The sequence below is a fragment of the Vigna unguiculata genome, chromosome 3 (genome assembly GCF_004118075.2).
Source record: "Vigna unguiculata cultivar IT97K-499-35 chromosome 3, ASM411807v1, whole genome shotgun sequence".
Classification (NCBI taxonomy): Eukaryota; Viridiplantae; Streptophyta; class Magnoliopsida; order Fabales; family Fabaceae; genus Vigna; species Vigna unguiculata.
In genome coordinates, this window is record NC_040281.1 from 5048810 (window position 1) to 5066753 (window position 17944).

The window sequence follows — 17944 nt, forward strand, 5'->3', positions numbered from 1 at the left end:
AAAAACTAAATTAAGGAAAAAACATGCACGCTTACCAAAAGAGCCATCCAAATTATAAATAGCAACTTCTATTCTATTTACATGTAAATAATTAGTTCAATATAGTAAGTATTAATATATTTCATTTTTAATATAATAAAAAAAATTACATTTTAAATAAGAAATAACAATTTATTTAATTTTGTTTGGACTTTATTAATGAATAAGGAAATTAAATCTATATTTAGTCTTTAATAATTGTCATGTATATTTATTAAAAAAATAAATTAACTAAACATATGTAACTATATATTTAATTACCTTAATTATTAACCAGATCCAAATAAAATGAATGAAATTAAATTTTTTACACTAAGACTGGATTTGTTTTTCTTCTTAGTGTAGTAATATGTTGATATTGTGGGATATATAAAACTAGAGAAGAGATTCAAAATGAAAGTCCAAGAATTTATGAAGTTTCAACAACACATGACCCAAGGATTTACGAACATTTAATGTTGCTAGGTAAATGCAAAACAATTGTTCATGTTGTAGTGGTGGTATTGTTGTTTTTATCACAATAGTTTAAACCAGTCACCGAGACGAACCAATGGCTGTATACCAAAGTTATTTTTTTTAAGGATAATTCATTAGAAAGATATTACATAAATGTGATATAAGTCTAACCCCTATAAAAAAATTAACATCATTTCTAACCAAAAACCTAAAAACAATAATTGTTTTCTTTTATACGGTGTTTAACTTTTTTCTTTTTATCTAATATGAGACTTAAACTCATACATTATAGTAAAAACTTGTTGACTTAAAATGTTAATTATTATGAGCGTAAAATCACATTTTAGATTTATCATATCTACATGACATAATTTCAAACTCGTGCAAATATATTGATATAAACTATTTTTTTAAGACGTTTATGTTTGCATTCTTTTAAAAAAAATTATCCAAACAATATTGGTAATATATTGAAATGGTTAAATATATTTTTTGTCTCTTAACTTTAACTGAAAATTATAATTAGTTCATCTTTGAAATTTGGCCTAATTTAATTCTTTAATTTTAGAAATACGCGAATTTAGTCAATGTAACCAAATTTTATTACGTTTATTTAACGTTTCAAATGTGTTTTATAATAAGATATGAGTTAGTTAAATCGTTTCATGTATTTTTGCTTTGATGTTAACTAAAAAATGGATTTGGAACGTCAAATAAATTTAACAAAATTTGGTTAAAAATACTAAATTCACACATTTCTAAATACAAGAACGAAATTGGTCCATAATTTTGAAAAGAGACTAATTTCAATTTTTACCGAAAGTTAATCGACCAAAAAGATATTAAACCCTATTTTGAAAACTAGTTTTTAGGAATCAAGTTTTTAAACTAAATTTTTAAATTTAGGACATTGTATTTCAAATTTAGTTTATGGGATGCTAACGCAGTTGAAAACCCAATTTCAGGAAAAGAAACAAAAAAGTATAGACTAACCTTTCGTTAAAATAAATAAACTTCGATGATAATGCATAGTAAAGGTGGAACACAACGAGAGGTGCAATGTTCAAAAAAAATAATGATAATTTAACCCACTTTTTTTGGCTCACCACTTCAATCATCATTAGATCATCACACCACACCACTGAAAAAAATAGAAATACATGATCTAATAGTGATTGAAATAGTGAATTAAAAGTAGGTCAAAAAATGTGGATTAAAATATCATTATCCTCTAAATAAATACAAAAAAAAAGGTTGAGACAAAAATATTTAAAAAGTTTAGAATAATGCAATAGAAAGTTTTTTCAATATAATTTATTTTACTTATTATATCATTTATTAGTAAAAAATACATAGTTATTAATAATAATAATTTTTTTACCAATTTTTTATTATATACATTATGCCACTACTTATGTTCTTCATTAATCTTTTTATTAATTCAATATAAAATTTATATTATTAATTACTTTAGTAATTATTATAATGTTTAATCTTATTTTTTTTTATTAAAAAAAGTGGACACAAGTGCTTATGTATTAGTGGTGATATGGTGTAATTGTATTTTACAATAAAATTAAACAAAATATAACATTTTTAAAATAAATTTTTAGAGGATATGATAAGATATGTAATCTTGTTATAGGTTTATATATATATATATATATATATATATATATATATATATATATATATATATATATATATATATATAATTTTAGTAAGTGATCTCTAAATCTAATTGATCATATATTTTAGAAGATGCATGATCTTTAGGTATGACAAAGCAGACAAAGTTTGTTTGATAGAAAAACAACGAAGAAGAAAGAAGGAATGTAGTTGTAATTATTTCTCCAAATTAGTTGACTTTGAAATGAGAAGGAAGACCGAAAAAACATAGAAGAAAAAAAGAATAAGGAATGCAACCTTGGTTTTCCCAACCAATTTACTCTCTGAAAAGAGAAAGAATACTAAAAAAGTTGAGAAGAACAAACAAGAGATGCATATGATTTATGTGGAGTGTGGATAAAACTAAGTTTTTATATGTTAAACGCGATGATGGATTGAAGAACTATGTAAATTAAATCAACATAGATTCGTGGGTTCAAAATTTTGACATGTTCTAAATGTTGATTAGGGATGACAATTTGGGCCGGACCCGTCGGGTCGGCCCACAGGTCCGCAAAAAAAAACGCGGGACGGGTTAGAAGAGTGAACCCATAGGTCCACAGTGGTCCAGCCCGCAGTGGTCCGACCCGCAGTGGCCCAGCCCGTAGTGGCCCATGACCCGCACGGGCTGGCCCACGAACCACGCGGGTTGGCCCGTTGGCCCGCGTACTAGACTTTAGCTTAGGGTTTAAGTGACTTCACAGTGTCTGTGTCACAACCACCACAGTTCGATTTTCACACAACACTGATCTAGTCACGACTCACGACCACCACACTTCATCTGAACTTCCGATCTGCAGCCACTATTCCAGTACTCATCCACCATCGAATTGCACGTTGCTGTCCACCGCACCAGAGCATTGCGTCAAATTTCTTCTCTCTTGCTGCTTCCATCGTTGCAGACTCGCAGTGATTTTTCTTATCTCTTCTCTCCCTGCTGCCTCCATCGCACTGTCGTGACGAGTTGGTGCCTCCATGTCCAACCCATTTTACCATCTCTAATTAGAGTATTGATGATATAGATTTTGTTTTGCTAGAATAATAATAAAGTTTGACTTAATTTTATTGAAACTCAAATATTTTTATCATTTAAAAAAATGATATCTCTAATTACAAGTAAATACATAGGTCCAAATACAAAAAATAAACACAAATAAAAATAGAAAAATAATGAATCAGTCAACGAAATATAATAATTTCAGTTTGACCCGACCTCCTTTTATGAGATGTCCATTTAACTATTCTTAATAATCATGAAGTTATCTTCTCACACCATTAAACATAAAAGTAATTTAATAGTGAATGATACCATAAAAGCAATAAATATAGTTGTAATAAATTTGATATAAAAAATAAATTTTAAATATAGCTCACATCCTATAAAATTTATTTTACTAGTTAAAAGTTATATTCCAATAACTTGGTTATATTTTTAGACGAATCTTACAAAAAATTAATAAATTATATCAATAACGTTTTATCAATTATATATATATATATATATATATATATATATATATATATATATATATATATATATTTAAATCGCAAATTTTAAGATTCGATCTAGCATAATATAAACGTGAGATATATGTTAATTGAATATCATATATTATTTTTAAGTTTGTGGTAGAATAATTTAAGTTGTTCAAAAGTTTGAATATACTTTCAGAAATGTCATTAAATCAGTATCTATGTTTTGAATTGCTTGGAATTGTTAGTTTTGTTGACATGATGGGTAACTACCATTAATAAGTTTTGGGTTTTGTTGGAAACAATTTCAAAAGTATACGATTTCTTTTTTTCTTTTTTTTTTCAATTCTCCAACCACTTGCTCCAAGTTTTGTTTTGTACAAGACTTTTAATTTCAACAAGTCCTCGGAATCATACTCAGCAAACTACACATATTTATATTTATATACATACATATATATATATATATATTAGTATATTTTAAGTAATAGATAATAATAACGGAGTAGGAACAAAATATGAAGTTTACTGTATGCTTTTCAACTCATCAAATAAATTTGTTTCTCTTAAATTTTGGGTCATTCTCATCATTAAAGTCTTCTACGTTCTTGCTAGCACGGTCAAAGTATTATAGATTTCAAATTATGACATTTTTAAGGATAATTACATGAATTCTCTGAAATGTTTGGCACATTCTCTGTCTTTATTCAAATTGTGAATAGATGTTTCTTCTGGGAATGATTCAATGGAAAGTTATATGAATGGCAATAAAAACTAAACTAATACCAATATATAAAAATTAAAACAGTGTAATAACAAAATTTCATATTAACAAACACAATGATAAGTAATTCGAACCAAAGTAATAATATGTAGATGTACACTGTATCTTTACGGAAATGTTAACATATTTTAACCTTAAAAAGATTATTTTTAAAAGGTTACATATTAGTTAATTTGGACCCTGGTAATGTGGATTAGTTTAACTAAACCGTGATTAATATAATGACAATAGGCTTTGTCAAAATTATTTAAAGTAATTAAATCTTTGATATTATTTTTTTTTGTTCACAAGAACATTTTACTAGTGATTGAAAATAATCATAAGAATATATAATCATTATTTAGTGTCTTGTTAGTGTAAGAGTTAGAACTTTAGTACTAATAATCATTGGGGCTAAGAATGTTCTTATTATTAACTTAATCTAATTTAATTTTCTTACAAAATAGTATTAGTCCGTTTTTATGGGTGCATATGTTTTTAATATTAACAATATCTCAAAATTAATCTTATTATATAGGTTTAACACTAAGACGACAATGTGGGACGTTCATGTGGGTCAGTTTGCAAATTCGCAAAAGAAAACGTGGATCAGTTGAATTTGTGAATCCATTTGTTCGTTTTGATCCATTCTGCATAACCTGTAGTTTATAGAAGCTAATAATGGAATGAGATAGATTGACGTGCATAATCCGTTTAAAATTTAGTTTTAAAAATTATTATTAGTCACATTAAAAATCAAAATTTTAAAAGTACAATAGCTATTTTATTTTGAACAAGTACTTTATTAATTACATTTAAACTACATTTTTTCTTTTTCTGAATATAACGCATCATCTTGTTAATCTAAAACAAAATTAAAAAATAAACAATCCTTGACCAATAAACTTTTACATCAAATATTATGTGAGACGTATTAAAAAATTAATTCATATTTTTTATGCAAGATAGACTAATACAATTCTTTTTTACATAGCAAATACAAAGCAAACCAAAACGAAATATCAACATGCATTTCCATCCCTATTTAAAATATTTTAAGTTCCTACTCGTGTATGGCTTTGTCCGTTTTTTAATCTTTATTACGTAATTTGTTAGTGTTAAATTCTTGATACTTTTTTTTAGTACTTATAATTAAAATAAATTTAGTACAATGCTAAAGATGAAAAAATAGTAGTTAATATATTTAAATTAAAAAACCGTTTCAAATTAATATAGTTAAGGTTAAAAAACTATTTTAAAAAATATATTAATATTCAATATAAAAAGTAATTATATGTATTATTTTTTCTTTTCTATTCAATAACTTTCTTTTAATATTGTTTACTAATTAACCACAAAACTTAATCATGAAACATTGTTTAAATGAATCATTAACCATTTATTAATTAACATGTTGTATCTGAATATAGGAAGTTGTTTCATGATTGAGTGATACTAAAAGAATTTGTTTTATCTTTAAGCCATTGTCTCCTATTCTTTTTCAAATAAATACAAAGTAATTGTAATGTATTATTCTCTACCACCTTTTATAGTGAATTTAAGAACTTTAAAGAAAAGTTATATGTCAACAGTGAAACGTACTTTTTACTGTTATTTCATCTTATAAATTAACACATATTACAAGTTGTTGATTCTTATAGTAATTAATTATCTCATTTATTTAAAAAATTGATTTTATGTGTTTTAGTATAACTTACAAGTATCAGAATATATATATATATATATATATATATATATATATATATATATATATATATATATATATATATATATATATATATATATATATATATATATATATATATATATAAAAGTTGCAGGCATTATTATCAGTTCTTGAGTCATGAATTCGTCAGCCATGTTCGTCACTATACTTTGTTGTAAGGCAATGAAACCATAACCTGACGTAGCACTTTTTGGATATAATACAATATATAGTATAAATCCTCTACAATTTTTTTTTTCTGAATTATATTAGCTTCCAACTTTTTAAATTTAATACAACTTTCTACTGTTTACAAAATTTAACTTTTTGGTTAAATATAGTTCTGAGTCATTTTTTCAGTTTGAATGGTCAATTTTGGTTTACTATTTTAAAATGTAACTATTGTACTTATTTTTTTCATTACAATTTTTTCCATTCTGATTTGATAATTTATGCTAGAATTCAATTGAACTAAAATAAAGATACGAAACATGTCTGAAATGCAATATCGGATGAAATCGATGGATTATTTTAAAATATAAAAAATTAAGTATTTATATTTCAACGTTTAAAAGTAAAACTACACAGAGAAAAAAAAATGTAGAAAATGAAAGTTGTTTTATACTTTTTGGATAAAAATATTCATACAGAAATCTAGTAATCACAGCTAATTATTAATTTTTTTTTATATGCAAACAGACACATATTAACTTCCAATTGTATAATAATCACACAAAAATATTTTTGCTTTTACTTTATTGCTTACTGTTCTTTCTATGGGCTTCATTTTCGGCGAAAGTAGAATGAGTGAAAAAGCAAAACCATGTAGGAAGCATGATTATTTAATATATTCATTGCATGCGTAGAAATAATAATAATTATAATAAATTAAAAGAAAGCATTCGAACGCCATGAAAACGACGTATTATGGACAAATGCATATTAACAACATCGTCATCGTTAAGCAACAACAACGACAAGAGAACATTGGATTCGACACTATTGTCGAAAATATTTCTATTTTCTTTATTATTCGTACGATTACATTTTATTTTAATTTTCTCTTTATCTCTCTTTCTCATATCCTATCCACCCAATTTTCCTTTAAAGATTATATAAAAGTGAATTCGATATAATTACTATGTATAAAGTAAAATAAATAAAGAAAAATATTAGATCAAATCAACCCCTCTTAAAGATATAATTACTAATTTGAATATTAAAGTAAACAACTACAATTGAAGTACACTTTACAATATCAATTTCAAGATTCACAATATATTTAACTATTCTTCAAAATATTTTGTACATTAAAGCTATGTTTAAAACTTACACATTTAATTTTTATTTTGCCTTATACAAGAATATGTCACATCATGTTAAGAAATATTGTATTTCAATTTGGTCCGGTTCCAACAAATTTTCAGTTTTTTTTTTTTTTTTCTTTTTTCACCTTAGTTAAATTCAGATCGAAGTAGGTAAAACCTTGGTCTATATAACAAATGAATAGAGGGAGCAGATTCAATTGTTGTGAAGAAAGAAAGTGGTGGTGGCAGAGTGGAGGCATGAGTGGAAACAACGGCGCTGGAAACGGGTCGGGTCAGGGTCCTCCGGTGAGGAGGCCGCATCCCGCCACTTCATTCGGGAACCTTCCGGCCAACCGAGCGGAAACCAGAAAAACGATCATAATGAGTATCTTCAAGTCCGATTCTTCTTCTTCATCATCTTCCTGAACCTTTTTTTCTGTTATCTCTCTTTTTTTTTTTCTTTTTGTTTTTTTATATTCCTTCATTTAACTGTTGTGCTTCAGTTTCCACTACTCATGTAAAATATAATCTCTCAATGTATAATAAAATAATCTTTTTTTTTCTTTTCCTAGTATGTTGTTGATGATCCTTGATGAAATCAGTGTTGTTGTGAATATCATAATATATCATTAATTGGTATGAACTGTGATTTGAATGCCACCGTAGCAAATCTCTGTATCATTGCAGAAACTATTGAAAGAACTCAATAAACCTCATCTGGTTCTTCTACAAGGTTTTGTACCTGTTTGTCTTTTGCAAGAGACAACATGTGTTGTGATTTTCAAATCCTGTCAAAACAGTGATTTTTATTACACTCTATCAACAACTTTATCCTATGCTTGTGGGTCTCAGGTTTCTGTCTTTTTATGGTATTTTTTGAATAGGTATCAGACCTGTGATAGTCTTCATGGTTTTGTGCACATGTTAAGGATTAAATATTTAATTATATATAAGAATAATTATCATCAATTATATCATATACCAAAGTGTGTGGACATAAACATATAAATTATAATGAACTATATCGTACCATAGTTTGCTGAGTATAGTAGTCCTAACGTATTTATCCATATTGGTCATAACTTGGAGACTGACCTTATGTATGCAATACCTGTCTTTGTCCTTAAAAGGCAAATTTGTTTAAAAAATATGTTTTTGACACGTTTGTTCTTTTAAAATTTCTAACACAGAAAAGTGATAAAATGGTATTTTTATAAGTTAAAATTAACATTTGGATAAAATTAATTCGTAACAATCTTTTTGTATATTTTTTTCTGGAATTCTTTTAACTTATATATAAGTTAATTCTCTTAATTCAGAAAAAAACTCATATGATCTTTTATATCATAATATCAATTATAGGCACACGCATGCCTATCGCTTGTCTGTTTTTTCCTTTCCACAGACAATCAAATTGTCTTTGTCCCACGAGTGTTCTTGCACTTTATCTAGATTCCTAAATACTTTGAGGAGTTTTTTTTTTTTTTCTCTCTCTCTCTCTTATTTAGAAGAAAAATCACAATCCATCTTGGTAATATTCATGTTGTTTAGAGTAAACCAGGTTTAAGCTCCAAAAATAACAAGATTCAAGCACAAAGAATCTCAACGACAAGCAACTTGCATGTGTGTGTTCACATACAGTTGAATAAATAAGGAGAAGAAACTTTTACGGAAGAACATATTTTAGTGTAAAGTGAAAATTGGAAAAAAATTAGTTCGAATGATAAAAAATTATAGCATGCGATGAAAAAGAAAAGATAATGTAAAATATTAAGGACAATCAATTGAGAGAAATTTGATTGAGAGAGAAGGGGTGGTGGGGCGAAGGGTCACACTCTCTTGGGGTAAGCAAATGAAGTCGAACACGTCTTAATTGGTCAAATACAAAAGAGAATTCACTGTCACACGTGTTAGTTCATTCAAAATAATAGAACTGCACATGATGAATATGTCAAGAGAGGCAATTGGCGTTAAATATGAACATCTCTGACGTTTCTTTCTGTTAACTCAACATTTCAATCAAAACTTAACAACTGCCGCAACATTAACTTATCTTTCTTTTTCTTGTTATTGTATTTTGTGGATAGTTTTTATTTTTTTATTTGGTTGGTGTTTTGGTGTGTAATTTTATAGGGATATTTAGGATCAAACTATTTTCTTGCATTTTATGCCTATCTTAACAAAGCAATAAGATGGAAAATATTAGTTCAAGTTATAACCGATTAAAGCATGTGGTGAAAAAGAAAAGATAGGGTAAAAAGGTTAAAAACAATTATTTGAGAGGAATTTAATGTAGGGATTGAAAACGTGCCAAAATAAAGAAGACTACAACATCTTTGAAAAATAATGAAAACCATAAGAAATGACCCCATTTAAGACGGAAGTCTGAAATTTGTGGGGTAGATATTCAAGCACTTCCGAATTCAATGACCATAAACATTTTCGTTTGAACACAAACACAAATACACTGTACATACGAATCTCTCTGTACATCTTATGGAGGAGATTTTACAGGTTCATTAGATTTCTTATACAGGTAATAGCGGAAATATAAAACATGAATGATTTGATGTGTTAAGAAATGCCCAATTCAAGTGAATAGTCTCAGGCGAGTTGTAATTGGTTGCCGGCACATAGGGCATGAAGATAATGTCACGCCACACTCCTTGCAAGTCTGTCAAAAGCAAAAATGCAAATAATTAAGACATATCTTCACATGTTCCTCAAACAAAAAACTTTTCAACTTAAAATTCCTTTAAACATAAGCATTAAACATGAAACCAAAACATTAACATTGACATTAGCATAAAGTAAAAAAAAAAAGGATTATCAATCATAAATAGTTAAAACCATATGTCACATAAACATTAGAATTGAGTGAGTTCATTACAGAAACTTACTGTATGACCGCATCCAAAAGCCATGTCCTTCGGATTGGTTAAGCAAATAGGGCATGCCTAAAGCAAGAAACACATTTATCTTGTAAGCATAATTTGATTTTAAAATGAACCTAATGCAGGAGAAAGACACCTCAATCGGGTACAGGAAGCATACTGATTCTACCGTAGCTGGAGCTGATGGCTCAACTGATTCAAATTTTGGAACTGCTAGAACTGCATTGTCACGATCTATTACTTCTTTAGGCGGAGGAAAAGGCCTTTTACGTTGATAGCTAATTGACTTTTCACTGCACCAGAATAATTTGAGATCCGTATCCTTGAATATAATTTAGAATTATTATCACACCTGTATTTCATTACTTACTTTGCAAGTGGTAGGTTTTGGGTTATCCGGTATTGAATTGGAATTTCCATAAGGGCAGCAAGTGCAAATGCTGCTTCCTTCTTTGATGCATCTCTGTTCTCAGACATGATCTTTGTGAAATTCACAAACTGAAGGGGAAAGAAGGAATATAAAGTGAATAACAAGTCCATATTATAATAATAATAGTATTTAGTAGTAGCAGTAGTAATAAAAACTCAAATCTTAAACGGTTTACAACTAAAGGTGGGTATTCTAAAATATGGAACACTTAAGATTTTACAGTCTTTTTCTACTATTAAGCAGTCATTTCAAACTGATTATCTTCAATTCACATACTAATGCTATGTTTAAATATATCAGTACAATTTCTTCACAATGTCTGGATTTTAAATACTTGTTAGAAAGAGAATTTTGACCTAATTCAACCGTATAAAACTGGTCTGTACCTGCTTATACACTATAATTTGATTATATGTCAAGTAGTCCAGCAGTACTGTTTCTTTTCAATTGTAATGGGTTATATATGTTTTCTGTGACTTATTTACCCAAGTATGTTTTTATGACTTTTCTTTGATACTAAGTAGTTTGTTAGCTTCATCTTGAGGGGATATGTCAGAATATTAACGTGTCCCATGTAAAAGAGTATTATTGTTTTTATTGTGTCAGTACATAGTCAGTGTTGTCGGGTGGGACATTTATTAGTTGTAAAATAATTTGTACTCGACCTAGATTATAGGTAGAGAGAGGGGCATAAGACCCATATTATATTCAGAATCTAGTTATAAGTATTTCTATACCCTTAGCAGTCCCCTAAAATTTAAATAATACTAAACACTAATTACAAACTCGCGAAAAATGAACACATAGTCGGATCATACATCAGTCAAATACCTGAAAGTTGTCAAATAAGCGCTGAGTAATGCTATCATCGAAGTGCTGCATTTCATCCCATGGACCATCTCCAACTCCAACCAAAATAATTGAGAGGGGATGGTGACTGACGAATGATGGTCAGAATAGCTCCATATTAAAGACAGATTCCAAGAACAGTAGCAAAAGAAATTGATTTACCTTGCAGCAACAATGGAATTAATAGTTGCTTGTTCTTGTGGACTAAACTTTCCATGTGGTGTGCCTGAATTTCTAGTAACCTGTAGAAAAAAGATATTTCAGAAATAAAAAAGAAAATTAGTGAAAAATAAATTATGTCAAGAAAAGATACTAATAAAATAACATAAATAGGTAAAACCTGTCCATCAGCAATAATGACAAGAACATGGTATTGACCATTGCTTCTTTCCACAATATCAACTGCTGCATCGATTACAGGGGCAAATGATGTTGGACCTATTTATAAGGAGACAACTGTCAGAATTCGTATCACGTCTGGATACCCAATTCATCTTTCTCCTTGATTTTTTTTTCCTATTTGGACTAGAAGAATAATTCATTGAAGAAAAATGGAAATATAAAGCAGGATTATCCTTAAAAATGATATAAAACATAAAAAAACAACAGAGCATATACATCAACCTAAAAGGGAAATAAAAACTCTTTCAGGAAGATCCAGAAAAGAGCTTTCGTGAACCCTAAAGATCGTCAACAGAAAGTCTGCAATTAATGGAAACAGATATCATATCCACTTGTCCTCCTCTGACTGGGAAGGAAGAAAGGAGCTGCTTTCATGTTTTTCGTTGGTGCCTACAGTTCTTCCATAAAACTCGCTTCAATCTCTAGTCAAAATTGGCAGATGATATTCTCTGCATTCTACTTCTAGACTTTGGTAATTCTAATTTTATATCTAAAGCTCGGTATATTGGTTCTAGAGCTATGAAGCATTGACACGGACATCAACACAATACGGACACAGGGATACGGCTAAATTAGAAAAATATAAGACACATACATAATATATATGTGTGTGTACAAATTATACTTCATAATCTGAAAAAATCAAGAGAAACATTTATAAAAAAGAAGTCTAACAAAAGAAAAACTTATGTAAATCATAATGTTTGACTCTCATATTAGTTCATCTTCATAAAAAAATACAATTTCTAATTATGATTCATCAAGAAATAAGCTAGCAATCTCAATAATTCCATTGTCATCCAATGAAAAGTCATCTCTTGCAATATTCCACAATTTAGTTTCCTATTCTTTGTATTTTGAAGAATTTCTTGAGAGAAGACAAAGATTACTATGGACAAATATTAAATCCTCCGCCCTTTTAGGTGTCATCTCATTTCTTTTCAAAGAATGTATAAAAGAGTAAGTACTCCAATTTCTTTCACAACAAGAAGAAGAACTTGGTTGTCCAAGTAGCTTAAGAGCTATCTTTTAAAGTGTTGATGCATGAGATCCATGAACAATCCACCATGATTTTGCATCTAATTTACCTCTATCCCTTAAAGAGTCAACATCAGCAAAATTTTCTCTTCCATCTTAAAATTTTGCAAACTCTATATTTATTGTCTCCTTACATCAACATCATCAAAGTACCTTTTAAAACATTTATTCCTTTCATGAGTAAGTTCCACATCTTAATGTGGGGCACGTCTTTGTGAATCTTCATTTAACCATTCATGACTAAAATATCTACAATAAAATCGTGTCTTCTTCGACGTGTCCACGAATAGGGCCATGTTTGGCCTAAAGAGATGTGTCCAACATTGCGTCGTGCATGCACCCGCTGCGTGTCCATGACCGTAGTGCGTCACGATACCAGAGTCGTGTTGGAGCTTCAGAGTTCTAGAGCTTTAAATCAAGCGACCAATACCATTGCTCCTCTTACCAATGTAAAAAGATATGACTATGACAGTCATAAGAAAATTTACTCACTACACATTAGATGAAGATTCTCTGCAGGTTAGGGCCAAAGACAAAGGCAATACTAACATTGTTACTTTGATGCGGATTGGACAGGATCACCTATAGAAGATCTAATTTTGGGTATTGTGTTCTTATTAGAGATCTCATGGTAAAACAAGAAACATAAGATAGTTGCTAGATCTAGCGAGAAGCAAAATATCATGCTACTACAGCAACCACTTGTGAGCTTACATGGATAAGGCAACTACTACAAGAACTAAAAGTTGGGGACATGAAGTTTATTTGTGACAATCAAGCTGCACTTTACAATACATCAAACCCAATCTTTCAAGAAAGAACCAAACACATAGAAATTGATGATCACTTTTTGAGAGAAAAGGTGCTCTTCGGAGTAAACACAACCGGTTTTGTCAATTTTGTTAATTCTAGCAACCAATTGGTAGACGTGTTCACCAAGTCGCTCAGATGCCCTCGGGTTGAATACATTGGTAACAAACTTGATGCATATGACATATATACTTTAACTTGAGGAAGAGTGTTAGAATGCAATTAGTCACTAGCTATTACAGATTCTAGGAGATTAGGATCATTTATTCCTGATTTTTAGGCAAGAATTGTTGTATTTAATTCTGTAAATTGGTATAAGTACATACCATGTGGTCTGCATTTGACACAACATTCAGATAACACTTTCTTATAAACTGCATACAAACCCCATTACTTTCACAAGTTTTGCAGGTCAATGGATCAGCAAATCAACTATGATGTCTTCTGCAAGTTTTTATCTGTCATAATTTCATATATACATTATATAATTTTTCTTACAGTGGTGTCTTGCCATCATCATCATACAAGTACTTCTAGACAATCACTATAGTAGGGTTATTCTGCAGGGCCCTAAACTTGTAAAAAAGAAATTGTAAAAAATGGTCAACAAGGACAATAATATTAAACCTGCCAATTTTAAGTGTGGCACAATCTCTCGGTAGCGTGCAAGTACTTCCTCAAAACCATGACAATAGCGATCATCAGGATAGAAGCTGAACACATTCTGATCATGTGTATATGCTACAAAAGTATACTTATAATATCAATAGAGGAGAACAAATAAAATTTCTTCGAAAAGTAGATCAGAAACAACTTCTCACCATCACCAAATCCAAAACATGGGATCAGATTGTCTTCATCAAACGAAGAGAGAGTACGGCCAATAATAGAGATCGCTTGCTCATATGGATTAGGAGTGTTTCCAATATGATGAAGGCTTTTGTGGTTGAAAGAATATTTTCCTACAATTACCAAAGTGTGACTTTTCAGCATTCTCCATAGTTATATGTACGTATAAAATTAATTTTATGTTTAACAGAAATAACCTGTCCACTCATTGCTTTTGGTGAAGTCAATACCAATTATAAGATTCGAAGACTCCAAACCAGCTTCTCTCAAAGCGGAAACAACCTGAGATATAACATGCAAAAGCTAAGTTTTTTAGGAAATCCACGCGAAACAGCAAATCATGTACGGTAAGGGGAGGTACATCATTTCTACCAGAGAATGTTGGCCTAAACATTTTTCAAGACTAACAAATACCATTCGATTTTATCTTGTTGCGTCCTTTAATATCCTCATATAATTGTTTCCAGTCTCCATAGCTAAACCACTGAGTTAATGGCAAGTTGGTTAATTAGTTTTTTTCTTATCAAAATGGACCTAAAAGCAAAATGTTAGTCTTTTATAAGCGTGGGTTCAGGCGCCAACTTTTTTAAATGGAGCCACATTTCTTCGTAGTTCATATTTCTTCTGAAACTAAAGCAGGTATCATTAAATTTATATTTAGAAGTTGTAACACATTCAATGACTATTAGTATGTCCATATATAGATAGATAATAGAGACAACTTGAAAACTTTAAAGAAATAGTGAAGTTCAATTGATCAACAAATTCTTACACAAGTTGATTTGAAATTATATAATCAAACAAACTAAAATTTTCCTACAAGCCTGATTGAGGATTCATCCTCTAGTATACCAGAAAGAAGTTTTCCTTGGAATGATAAGATTAATAATTACTATTTCCCCTAAATCAATGAGCAAAAAGTAGCAGTAAAAACCTGATCCAATGAACTGAAATTGTCAGCTATATATGTGGATTGCTGCTTATGCTGATGTTTGGTATTCACCAAACTCCCAGCATAAGAAGAGGGTTGAACCGGTTGATGATATTGATAGCTAGTATTCACTGAACTTTCATCATAGGAAGGGTGGTGATGATATTGATGGCTAGCATTTGCTGAACTTCCATCGAAAGAAGGGGGGTGATGATATTGATGGCTAGCATTTGCTGAACTTCCATCGAAGGAAGGGGGTTGATGATATTGGTGGCTAGTATTTGCTGAACTTCCATCAGAGGAACGGTGGCTAGTATTTGACTCTGCATTTCCCATAATTAAAGTCCTTTTCACCTACATCAAAATTAAAAGTAAATAGACAATAATATAGAATTGGAGATAAAAGCAATAGGACTAAAAACAAATTAAAATGAGAACCACAACAAAAAAAGTGATAAAAATTCACAGTAGTTGTAAAATACTATATCTGGACTCAAATGAAAGCAAAATTACCTAAGTTCAGACTAATGAATAAAGTAGTTATGTTCATCAAATACTTTTCACTTTATGAAATAAAGAGGTGCTTTAGCTAAATTATCCCCAGTCATATTTATCCCAATGATGCTCAAGTGCAAGCTCAAGTGCAAACATAAGTATATCTGACATAATAACATTAAATGAGGTTAAGATAATCAGAATTTGGTTATATTTGTTAAAGATGGCTATTATTATTTTTTGCTTATATTTGAATTGAAAGCAAGTATTACCTTCAAGGGAAAATAACAAAAAACAAAAATACGTGGATCAAACCATTCTAACAATCCTAATTAGGATATTATACCACTAATTACATCATCACATAATTAGTAATAGACAGTAAAGAGTGTAAATATACAAATATACAATTTATTTATCTCCCAAGAAGTGTTTCAAAAAATTTTAAAAGAAATATAAACATCACAATCCTAGAAGGGATTTCAAGATACAAGAATATATACATATATACCACCTATTCTAATATCTCAGATCTTTGCAGTCTCATTGCTGCTCGCCACTATCATTTCTGTTCACGTATAATATACTATCATTATAAGTTAAAAATCATAACACAACAAAAAAAAGAAAGGGTAAGCCGGTGAAAATTAAACAATACTACATATAAATATCAAGACCCATGGTCCATCTTGAGTATGACCAAGATAAATTCCTTATATATGCAAGATCCTATCCTTTTTCATATCGAATGTAGAAACCTCCTTCGACTAACATCTAGATAACTTCCTCTACATGAGTTTTGATACTATGAGTTTTGATACTAGCAGAGTCAGGTGTACGAAATCCTTCTCCATACACCATTTAACATCATATCATTGTAGATTCACAACATCCACACAAAACGCATATCTTATTCCAAAAACTTTAAATCAATTTAAAATACAATATTTCCTTAAATTCTGGCCCAGCACCCACTTTCCCCGCCCAACGAAAACCAAAACAGAGCTCACTAGGTTTCAAATTTCAGTTGGCACCTAGCTCGCACCCAGCGGCTCAAGCCCTTGATGCTCAGCGGAAAACCAAATTTTCATTTTCACTCAGCGCCCTTCACTCTCACTCGGCAACTAAGGCCCTGCGAGCCAATTTCGTGGAGCTCGCCTTGCGCGGCCAGGTCCTGCCTAACGAACAATAGCTATGGCACATGCTCTGCCAAATATTACTAGCCACAAACTAAACCCGTTCGGTTTCTAACATTAGATTTCGTCACCGGAAAATATAAAATTCAATTTATTCGGTAACCGTAACAGGATTCAGGATTCTGCAATTGCATCACAAATTCAAAACGTCAAACTTAAATTGCACGAATCAAGAATCGTAGCAGTATTATAGAAAGAGAGAGTTGAGTCACCTGAGCGAAGAGATTGAAAACGAATCTGAGTTTGAAGTGAATGAAGTTCCTCAACTCGCGCTTTTTCTAGATACTACTTTGACCACGGTGACCATTTTCTCAGACAGGATATTGTTACCTAATTTTATAAAATGAGATAAAAAAAGATTAAAAATTAAAAATACAACATCAATTAAGAAATATAATTTTTTATTAGCAGCTTAGTAAATTTAATTGGACTATATATATTTAAAGGACATAATCGAAGAAAAAACATAAGAAATAATAATTAGAAAGGATAAAATTTTCGCTGTATTGGTGGAACTTGTGTCCTTTTGATGCGTGTACTCAAACTTTTCTTTCTTTGTCAAATGTGAAATACTTTTTGAGTTGTTGTTTGATAATGATGGAGTCTTTGGCAAAAGGT

At 29.9% G+C, this 17944-nt stretch overlaps 1 protein-coding gene across 5 annotated transcripts; it reads right to left on the bottom strand.

The window, feature by feature from the left end:
• Positions 1-9767: 9767 nt before the first annotated feature.
• On the bottom strand, positions 9768-17813 carry LOC114178561 (E3 ubiquitin-protein ligase RGLG3-like). 5 transcript variants are annotated; one of them, XM_028064553.1, is made up of 14 exons: positions 17539-17686; positions 17165-17448; positions 16645-16698; positions 15639-15989; positions 14902-14986; positions 14677-14817; positions 14483-14596; positions 11946-12043; positions 11768-11847; positions 11588-11693; positions 10697-10824; positions 10487-10619; positions 10333-10389; positions 9768-10106 (listed from the first exon to the last, which is right to left on the bottom strand). In XM_028064553.1, the coding sequence occupies exons 4-14, from the start codon at positions 15969-15971 to the stop codon at positions 10023-10025; spliced, it is 1359 nt and encodes a 452-aa protein (XP_027920354.1). In that variant the 5' UTR covers positions 15972-15989; positions 16645-16698; positions 17165-17448; positions 17539-17686; the 3' UTR covers positions 9768-10022. The 5 variants fall into 5 exon arrangements, with proteins under 5 accessions (XP_027920354.1, XP_027920356.1, XP_027920352.1 ...); XM_028064555.1 differs by lacking the exon at positions 17165-17448; XM_028064551.1 differs by lacking the exon at positions 16645-16698.
• Between the last annotated feature and the right edge of the window lie 131 nt (positions 17814-17944).

Bases quoted from the DNA above. Each gene is read 5' to 3' on its own strand.
- LOC114178561 (XM_028064550.1), bottom strand. From the start codon at position 15,971: ATGGGAAATGCAGAGTCAAATACTAGCCACCGTTCCTCTGATGGAAGT. The intron at 10,825-11,587 runs GTATTTGACTGA...TTTCCCCTTCAG, and splicing joins GCTTATTTGACAACTTTCAG to TTTGTGAATTTCACAAAGAT. The intron at 10,390-10,486 runs GTATGCTTCCTG...TTCTTGCTTTAG, and splicing joins CTCCAGCTACGGTAGAATCA to GCATGCCCTATTTGCTTAAC.